The sequence below is a fragment of the Hetaerina americana genome, unplaced genomic scaffold, assembly GCF_022747635.1.
Source record: "Hetaerina americana unplaced genomic scaffold, ioHetAmer1.1.p SCAF_39, whole genome shotgun sequence".
Taxonomy (NCBI): domain Eukaryota; kingdom Metazoa; phylum Arthropoda; class Insecta; order Odonata; family Calopterygidae; genus Hetaerina; species Hetaerina americana.
The window spans coordinates 2,525,918-2,539,859 of record NW_027286974.1 but is presented as its reverse complement, the minus strand read 5'-3'; the positions used below and the strand labels follow the sequence as shown (position 1 = coordinate 2,539,859).

Below are 13,942 nucleotides of genomic sequence, written 5' to 3'. Positions count from 1 at the left end.
CGGTCGTCACCATGTCCACAATGGTAATTGATTGTTCTTTTTTATAAACTCTAATGCTAGTACGCCATAATTTTGCAGTTAGTTCTCTCTGTTGCAAAATTCACTACAATTGGCGATTGTCGTTCGTGAAATAGGTCATGGGAGGACGTCGTTGCTATACCAATACCCCCGCAACCGCCATATCTAGGCGCTGGTGGGGGTTCTGTTAGATAGATAGAGAGAGAGAGAGATAGAGATGGATAGAGAGGGAAATAGATTCATTCCCCTATTCCTCAGCTCCCACCTTCCCCTCCTCGCCGATAGATGACTCTCCGAGCGCCGCCCCGCTTCGTATATACGCCGATCCCAAGTTCAAGGTCGCCGTTTGCGCAATTTTGAAACCTTCCCATCCCACCGCCACCCCTTACTGCACTGCCTCTCCTCCCCCCCTCGCCCCTGCCGGCCCTGGTTCTCTCTCTCCCTGTGCACTCGATTCAGGGGTGGGTGAGGGATAGGAGAACCTTGGAGTAGGTCAGCGAAGGTCAGGGGGGTCAACGGAGCCTCGCTGTCGGAGTGCAAAGCCTTAACTTAATTCATTCCGTGTTTGGAGCGACGGACAAGTGACGAACGCCGAAGCGCAAACAATCGAACGCAAGGATTAATCGGGAAAGCGATTAATAATATGATTTTATTATTAATATTATTCGATACACGTTCGATTCGATGCTATGATTGGTCGAAGTTGACGATCCTTATATATATATATATATATACATATGTATATATATATATATATATATATATATATATATATATATATATATATATATATATAACGATCGTATACAATACGTACGATCGTATCGTAACATATATATATATGTGTATATATGTATATATATATATGTATATATATATATATATATATATATATATATATATATATATATATATATATATATAACGATCGTATACAATACGTACGATCGTATCGTAACATATATATATAACCATATATAAATATACATTTACGTTATATATATATATATATATATATATATATATATAACACGGAAGTGTTTCGACGGAATTCAGCTCCGTCTTCCTCAGAAGAAACGAAAGTTCCTATTAAACTCATATATTATATATATATATATATATATATATATATATATATATATATATATATATATATATATATATTTGAAAGGGGAGTATCTCCCTGTGGTCATGACTAGCAGTCTCCAATTCGCCGAGCGCCATTGGATTTCATCACCCGGGGGACGATAATAGGACGGCAGGCGGCGTATCCAAGGGGGTGGGGTGGGGTGTGTGTGTGTGCAGCGGTCCCCCTCCCCCCACCAAAACCCTCCTCCTCCCGATTGTTGAGTCAAGGTCAAGGGCGTCCCCGTCGACGGGACGAACGCGGGGCCAATTCCCGACAAGAGCTCGCCCTCTTTCGACGACAGAGTTGTTTTTTTCAATCGAACATTATTAGCGTCGACAATTAACAATTTTGAAGTTCGAGACATTGTTATCACTCAACAATTGTGCGTGTTTCGATAGTCAGGCACACGCGCCGGTGCGGAATTTCAAGTTCTTTTGTTTTTTAGGCGGATACTACGCCGATTGCGTGTATGCTACGTACACTTTGAAAACTCTGAATTTTTTCCTGACGATAAATCGCTTTTTAAAAATCAATTTCGAGTAATTTTTTGAAAGGGAAGACACTGTCGATGATTTAGGAATTGACAGTGAATTTTTTGTGTTCAAATCTTAATTTTACGATTTTAATATTGGCTCTAAGCTATTCGCTTTCCCATTGCAGTTTTTTGGTACATCGCTATGGTATGTCAATGTTGAAAATCTACGCGTGTTACCAATGGTTTAAACATTATTGCGCCAACACAGCTGGGAGCATACGGACATTACGGTGCGTTTTGTTATATTTGAATCAAAGCCGTCCATTCGAATCGAATGGCGAATCTCTTAGCAAGGCCGCCGCAAGTGATGTGATGTGATAAATAATTTCTTCCGTAACGGTCTTCGTCTTCCAAGGTTAGATATTAATCTTTTAATGGCGCGATACACCTGAGGATATTTACAGCCGCTTCGATATCGCGTAAACAAAGCCACTCCGGATACATCTGTCTGCCTCTCTCTCTCTCTCTTCGTTTCTGTGTCTTCGTTTCTATGTATTCGTCTCGGCTATGTCGTGATTCTTCTCGTGGTGTGGTCCGTTTTCGATGAAATTGTTGGAAAGTTCAAGACCGTAATAGAGGGGAGAATGTTGGGCAAAAGAGGAAAGGGAAGGAACAGGATAGGGATGTCTTGGATAGGGGATGAAGGGAGGAAGAAAGTAATCAGAGATGAAGAGGGACCTGATGTAGAGTAAGATGCTGGATTTTGTGTTTTGTCAGGAGTAATAAAATATTTTATTTAGTAGTTGTGTCCATCCAAAAACCTACCTTAAACAGTAGATTACCGAATTATATATATATATATATATATATATATATATATATATATATATATATAAACGCACAAAAACACGCACACGTATTTAATTCGGTCGTATTCGTCTGATTTCTCCTGTGCGATTGACAATTGTCAGAGATACTATCTAATTGCGCTCCAGTAATAATTAAATATCTGCAACCCCCCCCCCCCCCCGGTTGCTATAGTTTTCCTCGTATTCAACCCCCCCACCCCACCCCGCTTGGCTGGCATGGCCTTATTTCGCTTGCACCGCCGCCCCTCCCCCTATCCCTATTCTATTCCTCTCTTTGCCACCCCCTTGCTCGAAAGGCCTCAATGCCGTAAGCTATCAACCCCCTCACTCCCTCCCTCTCGCCCCCTTCCCTCCATACTCCCCCCCCTTCCCTCCATACTCCCCCCCTTTCCCCTCTCTGACCTTGAACTGACGTCCCCTCTCCGAGATCGCCATATCTTCCCTCAGTGGGAGGGGGAAGCAACATGGCCGCTCGCGCGTGGAATCATGGGAGATCCGTCGCTCTCGTCTCACATACGCCACCGGCGAAGGAGGAAGTTGATCCACTCGCATCTTGTCTATTCCACTATCTTTCGTGCTCGACAGGGTCTCTTCGACTCCAAGGGAACTAATTCGTCCATCCACGATTGTTGACGAAGCACGACAATCGTATCACACAACAATCATCCCGACAATCGTTGCCCCGGACGACAATTGCACACCGTTCGTTCGACAATTAAGGGGACGTGTTCTCGTGTGCGTGTGATTTGTTTGTTGTGGATGGATGTGTTGTGGTGGTCCCAGTTTTCTTTGGATTAATGCGTGTTTTACCAAGACGTCGTGTTGATCGTTGCGCCATTTCCTTGATGTGAATTTAGGAAGTAAATCGAATTGAATATTCCTTTTTTTTGATTTGTTATTCCGATCAACAATACTGTGCTGAAGGAAACCATAGGGATGATCAATAATACTGTCGCTGCCTGTCCACGAGACGTTGATCGTGTGTTTGTGCTCTTCTAGTGTTCCAGTGTCTCCGGTTTGTTTAAAAAATATCTTAACCGAAGAAACGAGAGCTTTTTTAGGCTACTTTGACTTCTGTTGTGGAAACTCCTTATTTTTAAAAGAAATTTGAATATTTTGAAGCGGTTCTTTTCCCTGTTCTGCTAAAAAGTGATCTAGGAAAGTGTATTTTTATATAAGATCCGTATCTCGTCTTACTCGTGACTTCCGTGGATGCAATTTCGGACTTAAAAACCCGAAAGGAAGGTCTCCACGACCTTTGACCTTGATTGGACCCCCTCTTTGCTCACTGTCGTCTTATACGCCAGCAAATTTAGTTCGAAGCAACAGTCGTAGTTCGTCTTATAATTCCTCTCCTTACGCTTTATCATCTTCATCCATTTCCCAACCTCCCTCTCAATTCCCCACATTCGTCGTTTTGCAAATGACGTCATTCATCCCTCAGTGCGACCGATAAATACATTTTTCAAGGTCTCCCTGTTCTCGTAGGCAAGGCTACGACGACGAAGGTGCAACGGAGTGATATCTCACTGAAACATTTCCCGTTATTATTACTTCATAAACAATCAAAATATAACAGCACCAAGGAAACTGCCCTTTAATAGTGTTAAAAAAACTAAATTCACGATCGATATCAAAACTCGCGAGTTTTCTGACCTCATTTACATTGTTAAACATTGCGAATCTGTGCGATTCGGACAATTTCGCCAAACAATAGCGACGCAACAATACCGACAGCGTGCTCTTGTCTCCTTGACAACGGGGTGATACGTATATTATTCGTGTGTTTGGAAACTATTGTTGCGAAGAAGCCTAGATCGCCTTTTCCGAGTTGGGATATCGCGTTTCAAGTGTTTTCATCTTCTTTTTGCGATCCCAAAAGGATCTTTTGCAGAGATCTTAATCGAGGCTACCCACATTTATGTGTGTGTGTGCGTATTATTCCTTAAGCTTCGAGCTAAGGAATTCTTTCGATAGACAAGGTTTTTGGAAAGTGTTCTCCGGTCTCGTGTGTGTGTGTGTATCTGTCCGAAGGCGTATCCCCTTCCAAGGTCCACTTCCATTTCTCCCTCTCTCTCTCTCTCATTGCGGCAACGCGGAAGTCTGAAAGTCCATCGTAATTGAGATCCCCTCGGACTTGAACGCAACGACCTTTTTGCTGGAGGTCCCATTGGAAAAAACCTCGGCAGGAGAAAGGTTTTGAACCCCGGGAGCGATATCAAACAACTCCCTCCCCCGCCGAGAACCATTTACACCCAACTTCACGTCTTATATCGAAGTAAAGACATCTTTTCCGGGACTTAAACAAGAACCGAAGACTCAATGAGAACCAGATCTTAAATTCTTCCTCGTCTGTGTCATTATAGTAAGAAACCCCAAATCGGCGATCATTCTTAAAGGATTATCCGACGCAAACAAAAAACCATCACGTGACTAAATGCCCCTTGTTCCGCTTGTCATTAAGCGATAGGTTTTCTTTAGCAATACTAATATTGCTGTCAACAACCTTTCCCCGTTCACGGGTTTACCGGACATTGTTTATAAAGATCTCCCAGACCACCAGAATTATTGCGTCACCCCGGGTATAGTTGCCACATAAACATGTGTGGGGTTGCATAAACTGTTTAATTTCGACATTGTTGACAACAATCACGCCATCGTAAAAGTACCACAGAAACGAAGTCTTATTATTTTGAATTTCATTCTTAGGAATTCGTGAACCCGCACTCTATTTCCGTGCGTTCGGCTGTTGATTCTTCATTGGCGAATTTGTTCCAGTTCCGTTTAGCGTTCTTAATTTCGCCCAGTTCGTCCTGTCGTTATTATATCGCCTTGTTGAATCTGAGTATAATATTTTGAGTGTTTTATATCGGGCGAGATCGGACTCCATTCCTGCTTCTTCCAAGTGACATTGAAATCTTGTCTACCCCTCCCCTCCTTTCCGCCTCCCCCCCCCCTTTTCCCCCTTCCCCTCATCCGTTCGAATGACGTCACTGAGCCGTCGTTAAGGTCAGGCGATGGGCGGACTATCTTTGAGTACATAACTTAAGCACACAGACGCTCACATATATACTTTTCCCATGTGCACATAGCCTCCCCAGCGTCGAAACACGCTCCGGTGTATATATATATATATTTATATATGCATGTACTTCCTTCCCCGGTTACATATCCACGTGACGAGTACATGGTTGCCAAGGATAACCGAGTCGGAAAGGGGGGAATGATATAGACTCCCCGGCAGCGGAGAGCAGGACTCTGTAGCAGACTCGTATCCTTCGTCTTCGCATTCCCTTAACCTTGAAGCGAAGGAAGGAGACTCCGGCGTTCTTTTCCCCGGAGGCTCTGGGTCGAAATTTAGACGGATTATATTGAAGAAGACGATAGGCGGGAGGGGTTTGACTACGGACGCCAAGAGATATATATATATATATACATACGTCCCAAGCCATTATGAAGCGACTTTTCCAATTCTAAAAAACTCGGACAATACTCATTCCCAATTCAGAACACACCCATAAGACACTCCCGCTCGCAAGAAAAAGGTCTTTCGTATTGAAAAAAGTTGTTAATGATCCGAAAGACAGATTCGTTCAGTGGTTGACCGATTCTTTTCGGATGACCGGATCTTTTTACATCAAATTGACCTGATTTGAGTTTATATAAATATACATAATAAGTAATTTTTAATTTCGATCTAATTGCGACGTATTTTTATTTCGCGAACCAATTAACAAACTCTCCCTACCGTTTTATGTTTCTATATCTATTGTACAGAATCGATCGAATTATTCGGAAAAGGTTTTCGAATTATCGTTCCATTCTTTGAAAAGATTTCGATTTTTTTTATTTATGTCAACTTAAATTGGATTTGGTACTTTTTTTTGCTTTGAGGATTTGTCTATTTCGGAGGTTTTTTATTAAAACTAAACCGGTTATTTAAACCGGATATATATACATATATATTTCGTGTTTTACCGGTAAATTTAATTTCGTCCCAAATTTTGAAGAGCTAAGGTTCCTCTTAGACATATTAAGAAAAGGCGAATAAGATCCCATCCTTAATTCCGACGCTGCCGAAGGAATAATAAGCTCCAAGGAGACTGACTCATTTATAACTTCATTCCCTCTTTCTCGCCACGCACGCACACAACACGCACGCACGTACGTATAAATAACATTTCAATGTCACGCGAGCAAGATGGCGACCGTGCGCATAGTCCTTGAGATGTCGAAGAAGGGTTTAGACGTCGAATACGCCGTCCTTCTCACGGTTTGCAGGTGATCCGATAATACGTCACATTTTTTTAATAACATACCACGTATCCCACCACCCCGCGGTAACCATAGCGACGCGTCCATCTTTTTTTTTAAATATTGCTATTATTGCTAGTTGTGTTTTTCCGATAACGCACGTGAATAAACTTTTCGATATATATATATCGATTCGATATATACACTTAGGATCGTTTTGTGAGGTATTTTTTCTTTGGTCAATTCGGTGTAATGTGTTTTTTGTCTCTCTGAAATTAATTGGTTTCGTGTTGTTTAGTTCGAGTTTTTTCAAATATTCGATATTCGAATCGAAAAAAAAAGGTAGACTCGTTTTCGATACACATGTATCGATTTTTTTCACGGTAAATCGATTTTTCGGCGGAGATTCAGATTCAGTTAATCTTTTATCTGTCTATCTATGTCTTGAGATTTCGATCCGACTTCGGTCTGTCATTTCTTAGTCATTCCGTGGACTACTGACGCCTGCCTCCTTCGATAAATAATCTCTCTCTCTCTCCCGCCCGCTGCCCTTCCTTCTTAAGATTTCCGTCACCTTGAGACAATCCTCCTCCTTATCTCTCCCCCCCTCATTGTTTATCGGCCTCCTTCTTACACTTGACCGTTGCCAAGGACGAAAACCCCAAGGCCGAGGCGTCACGACCCGACTTAAACTCTCTTAACTGTCGCCTATGGTTTGATGCGTGAAGGAATTCCTTTGACCCCATTTCGACCGACCTCCCGTCAAGGCGTCCGCTCTGGCTTTGTGATCCTTGGGCGAGAGATTCCTTCGTGGCTCCAAAAACCCGATGCCAAAGAACACTTTCCGAACTTCTTTAAATGAGACGCACTTAAGGACGCGAAATTGAACACCACCCCCCATTCCGCTTCCGAACGAAAGTCACGACCGCATTTCATTGTTGGGCATTGTTGCGTCGTTGTTTCACCCGCCGCATTGTTGAGACGATTGTCGACTCTAACGGAAGGGTGGTTTCCACGGCTCGGCGCATTGTTGCGCCACGCTGCTGTCCAACGTGACGACCACATTGTTGGGAGAACCTTTCTCAGGTCGAATTGAACTCTTTGTTGTTTTTGATTGGATTGTCATGACTTGTGACACTTTTGGGAAACCCCAAGCCCGTGATCCGGGTCAGTGAGACAGTGTTTTTAAGTATGTCCAGGAAGAGTGAGTCCTGGAGCCTCCAGGACATAATGAAGATGCTCTTTGAAGAGTCAGCCTTAGCTTAATTTCTTAGCCAGCGATCGTGTGTGTGTGTGTGTCTGTCGAAGGGCCATTTTGGTCGGTTTGTGAAATAGTGGGTGGGGTACCGTCGTGGTGTCCGCGTGCCATATTCTTTCTCCGACTGCTATGGTAGTCCCGGGAGAGATGAAAGTGAAGCCGGAAGACGACCGCTTGGACGCTGGCGCCTCTAGCGTCCAAGTGACCAACCACCAGCACAACCACCTGCCCATCCTCAAGGGAATATTGGACGGAGTGGTCAAATATCACAATGCGCGTAAGTTCAACATCGCCATCACCACGACGACGACAGCACCGAAGAATCGACCCCTAAAGTGGGTGGGGGCGTGTGGGAACTCACGGAATAATTTCGATTTCGATCGAACGTGGCGATTTCGATCGAGCGTATCGATTTCGATCGAAATGTCGATTTAGATTTCGATCTAAAGAATCGATTTTGAATTTAGATGTCGACGACCCCGTTTCCATTCGACTTTCCTTATTCTTTTTTAAAATAAATGAAAGAGCGTGGTCTCTCTTGATAACTGCTGCCCATTTGTGTTCAGTTCCTGAGTCTGTCCACTTCCCCCACTCCAACGGGCGAATTGGGATCACCGTCCGTCAAACCGTCCACTTTCACTCGTCTGACGTCATAGCACCTCTCTCTCTCTCTCGTCATCATTTATTTATCCGGGTCGACGACCGACTTAACTTTAAATGCGGCGTTCTGTTGACCGGGTTTCCCTCCCTCCACACCTCTTTCACTCTCACTTTGACACCGATTTCACTCTTTTTTCCACATTATTATTCTCCGAGCGGGTGAAAGTTTACATCTTCCGCTGGCATTTCTTCCGCCCTAGGGAATTAAACGCCTTGCTTTCTCATTTATATATCTTAGTCTATGCACACTATAATAATCCCACTAGTTATATATATATATATATATATATATATATATATATATATATATATATATATATATATATATATATATTTAAATATATATATAACATTTTATGCAATTGCCTGTGTTCTCTGGTGCTAAATTCATATATATATATATATATAAGCGTGTGTTGTTTGTTTGTGTGCGTTGCTATAATTTCCTCTCTCTGTTTCTTTCCTCAGCCGTTCGCTTCGGTCGCGTCCCGAAACGCGAAAAGGCGCGAATCCTCGCCGCCATGCACCAGAGTTGCCAAAGTCGGTCGGCAGAGCGAGCCGCCGTCGCGGAACAGTTGAATGGCGTGAGCGCGAACCAAGTCGACGGTGTCGCCGCGGTGGGAGCGTCGGAAGGCGGAAGCACGCCGCCGGCCGCCGCTTCGCAGGTCCAACATGGCGCCGGTGCGCAGCCCCAACATGGCGCCGGAGCGCAAGCCCAACATGGCGCCGGCGCGCAGTCGGCCGAGTCGGTCAAGGAGGAGCAGGGGGGGCAGGTTGTTGGCGATTGGGCCCCAGGGCCGGCGGAGGATGCGGACGGTGAGCTGGAGGCGACCCGATTGGCCCAGACGGTCCTCAGGGCCCACAGCGACACCTGTCACTTCGCCCACCTGCGTCCCAAGGAAGGGGCGTGTCCCAGGGCCGGCAGCGGGCCCGTTTACTCTGTTCCTGGTCGGAATGGACCCATTTTGGTGAGTTCCGCATACATTTAAGCCTAGTATTTAGACTCCTTATTCCTCCGTCGTCTTGTTTTGAGAGACGCCCGCCCGACATCTTTGTTTATCTCGAGTCAAGTGATAGTTGCTAAGATACTGTTGCCATAAACCGAAGTGAGTTCCTTGGAATTCAAATAAAATGAACGAAAGTAATCACTTTGTTGTCATATCTCTATGGCGATTTCACCATTGGATACACTTTTATACATATTTTTTAAGCAATCAAAAATTGCTATTGCGTTGTTTTTTTATATTCCTTGTCAGAGCATCGAATTTCGATAATTCGACATTTTCCATCGACCTTATATTTTTATTTTTACGAATCACTGTATCAGGTTTTTCCTCTGACTAATTCGATCAAATTCTTTGATTAATTTTTTTGTAACTTAAATTTTTTTTCTCAAAAAATTCATTTAATAACTCGATGCATATATTTGTATCGATAGATCGAATCGAATTTTCTCACGTGTGTATCGATTCGACTTCGATTAATCGTTCGAATACAGTCGTTTGTGGGCACGTTTGCGAATTCGATCGAATAGGAAATGGGTGCGTTTGCTGTTTCGCAACGCGGGGCGACCTTCATATGTCACATGGACGCTTCGCCCCTCGCTCCTCTTTTATCATCGCCGCTCCGTTGATAGGGGCGACCGGGGCTTTGGGGTGGGGAGAAAGATGACAGTCGCGACGCGTCGGCATGACCTTCACGGCCATCACCACACGAGCGGAGATTGAATATTTTGCGGATTTGAGGAGTAATCTCCCCCGCCCACTCTTTCCCCGCCATTCCGCACGTGTGATAACTGCGCACACGTCTTCGCAAAATGGCGGCGCGTCTCCATGACGACGGTTAAACATAAACACGAAAACCAATCACCATTTTAATATTTAAAAGGAAAACTGTTTTCGATCGTGAAAAACGTACAGAAATAAAAATTTCTCCGCTTTGTTTGGAGGATAATATAGTCGTTTTAAAATGCACACGCACATTTAAGCAAGGGAGGGAAATGCGCACTTAAAAATTCATTTATTGTAATAATATTATGTCGTTCGGTTCTTCACGGGTTAAGAAGTATGGTTCGAAGGTAAACTGTTGTGTTTAAATTAAATGTAAAGGCCGTTATGTGTGTATATATATATATATATATATATATATATATATATATATATATATATATATATATATATATATATATATATATATATATATATATATATATATATATATATATATATAAAGCCCCTATACATAAACGCACACACTTTCGCACGCACATATATACGTACATGCCAAATGCGCACATGCATATATGCTTTGCGGACTCATCGGAGAAACGGGCGTCATCTTTTATTTTTTGCGACGACGATAACTTAAAAAAAAAGAAGAAAAAATGTCTCCATCCGCCCCTCCCTTCCCCTCCATTCCTCTCCCCCCCCCCTCCGAACGAACGGTTTTGCTCGCTTCAAGGTCAGCCCTGTGACGCACTTCCAACCTCCCCTCCTGGAGCAAGGCGTAACCATGGAGACCGCTCAACAACATGGCCGCCGCCCGCTCTCTCTCACCCCTTACCTTCCCCATCCATTTTACCACATCTCTCCTCGTTCCGTGTGCGTCCGCGGACTACATTACGTGTTGTGTGCTATACGCATCCGTTTATTCCCTTTTTTTTATTCTTTCCTCCCTCCCTCCCTCTCCCCTTCCTTCCCCGTTTCCCCCCTTCCAGGTGCGAGAGAGAAGGAGAAATGGTTGCGTAACACTCGGAAATCTGTTTAACTCGACTCCACAACGATCCCCTCCCCACCCCCTCGAGTCCTTAGATAACCTTGTGGGGGACCATACGAGACACAATATTTAAACCCCCGCGCAAAACCCTACAAGGTTGAGTTTGCAGGAATAAATATATGTATATATATATGTATGTATATATATGTATGTATATATATATGTGTGTATATATGTATATATATGTATATATATATATATGTGTGTGTATATATATATGTATGTATATATATATATATATATATATATATATATATATATATATATATATATATATATATATATATATTACACCCACGTTTTCTGGTTGAATATTGCCCCATATTCGCGTTACGCTACTTCGCCATCTTTACCCTGAGCCAAGAGATGGAACGCGGTTAAAATAATAATAATAATAAGCGAATCCTCGCATCGTGACAGTCTTCTTTTTTTTCCTTCCTCTCTCTCGCCCTCCGTATTCCTTTTATTTCCTCGTTAATCCCAAACTGCGAGCGTCGCTCTCGACCTTGAACTGCTTTCAGGCGCACTCCAGGGCTTCACTTGTCTCTCCGCCTCTTTATTTATTATTCATTTTTTTACCTCCCTCCCCCTTCTCCTTGACGACGCTCTCTTTTCCTCTCATTTTGTCTTTTTGAATTGTTCCCTTTTTTTGCTTCTCTCCCCCTTTCTCTCTCTTTAGTTTTTGCGTTCTTTTCTTGTGTTTCGTTCCCACGCAACATTTCAATTTATCCTCCATTCCCATGACTTCGACGTGCCTCTCCTTAAGTCAAGTCGTAAACAACACACACACAAAGACACGTCACCGCTGTCACGTCACGTGTGAAACGTCATCGTCATAATAAACAATGCGCGTCTAATCAAATGCGTCCTGTAATTTCTTTTTGGAGACCGAATTAAAAACTAAACACTTCCTCATGAATTTAAATTTAAATATTCTTCTTTCATTTCTACATCGCCATACACGTGATTAATACGTAATTTATGTGTTAAAATTGCGAATGAGCATATTTTAGGAAATGTTAATCAATTCAAAGCGAACGCATTTCGATTGTCAATTTTGTTTCGTCAATATTTCGTCTCGGTTTTGCGTGAAAAGTCAATTCGTCGTCATGGTAACCATTTCTTGTTGTTTGTTTAAACACGCGAATATCGCGGTTTAGGCGTAGCCATCAAACGCTTGGGCCGTCCGAAAAAAGGTTCCCATTTAAGCCGTCGGAGTTGACTAATAAACAAGGTATTTGAGTTCGATTTGTGAGGGAATTAATATATTATATTAGCAACCCAATTGTAGCCATTTTGTAATTCAGCGAATGTCTGATTTCAATGAATTTTTTCCTCGTGTGTGTCGTGAAGTTATTTGATCTTCCATGATTGTGACATATCTCTTGACCTGTGACCTTTATCATACGTTGTGTAATGTTAGTTTCACAGTGCTTAGCTTGGTCATCCCATACGTAAAATGTTTCCCCTTCATGGAGATCGATATTGTACGCGAATATTGACCCAAAGGCTTTCCGCTAGATAGAGAGAGAGAAAATCTTCATCCCTCATGGAATATTCCTCCCCCACCGTCCTATCCCTCCGTGCCGCCCCTGAACGCCCCTCCCCCCGCCGGCCCTAGATAACCTTGACCCCGCGAATGCATTTTCCGACGAAACGACGGGGGTAAAAACGAAATAAAGGGAGTGAAGCGGTAGAGAGCTTCTCCCAGCGTCCGTGGGGGCGACGCCACCGTCGCCGGACCTTGAACTGGATTTACCCCTGCAGACCGAATATCCTTTTATTTCTTTTCTCTCTCTCTCTCTCCTAATCACCAGGGTTCGGCTGGGGTAACACTGTGCCAGAGGAAAGGGTGCGAATCCCTCCCCCATTTCGCCATTTTGACCAATAGCGTGCAAAAATACACGACTTGTACGAGTTTCCTTTAATTTTAATTCGATACCACCCACAAAGCCTGTATTGTCGACATTTACGGATTCACTTCACGCTGATAAACATATTTGTGACAGGGTATTATTTTTCTGAAGTAAAATATATACGTCATAAGTTTATTGCGTTTTTATGTCACGTGCTTCAAGTTTTGGCTTCGTAAGTACCCAGGTCTTGCTTAAGAACTAGGCTAGAGGTAATAATAAATGATACCACGTCTATATAAGGCTGATATATTCGCTGAATTCGATATCGCGCTGTCTCTCTTACCAACAGTTATAGTCCGAGCCACCCCTGATAGTTTCCCGGGGTAATGTGTCGTCTCTTGCAGGGCCGGCGACCTTGGCCTACTCTTTACTCGTCGGAGAATTGCAACTATCGTAGGGTAATAAGCTCGCGATTCAATATATACATGTATATATACAAATATATATGTATATTCTGAACACCATTGGATACGAAAATAACAATAAATAAACACGTAAAAGGACACTAGTTTATGTCTCGGTATGTTTTTTCAACTTTCGGCCTTCTTCAGTTAAGACGTCTAGGCTTTCTTAACTTCATCTTCTCGA

At 43.1% G+C, this 13,942-nt stretch overlaps 1 protein-coding gene across 1 annotated transcript in view; it reads left to right on the top strand.

The window, feature by feature from the left end:
* The first annotated feature begins 3,019 nt into the window (after positions 1-3,019).
* Positions 3,020-13,942, top strand: part of Eip75B (Ecdysone-induced protein 75B) — a 20,586-nt gene continuing 9,663 nt past the window's right edge. The window contains exons 1-2 of the mRNA XM_071589598.1: positions 3,020-8,280; positions 9,132-9,631. Of these exons, the coding sequence (XP_071445699.1) occupies positions 8,133-8,280; positions 9,132-9,631 (648 nt within the window). The 5' untranslated portion in view covers positions 3,020-8,132. The remainder of the gene's footprint in view (positions 8,281-9,131; positions 9,632-13,942) is intronic.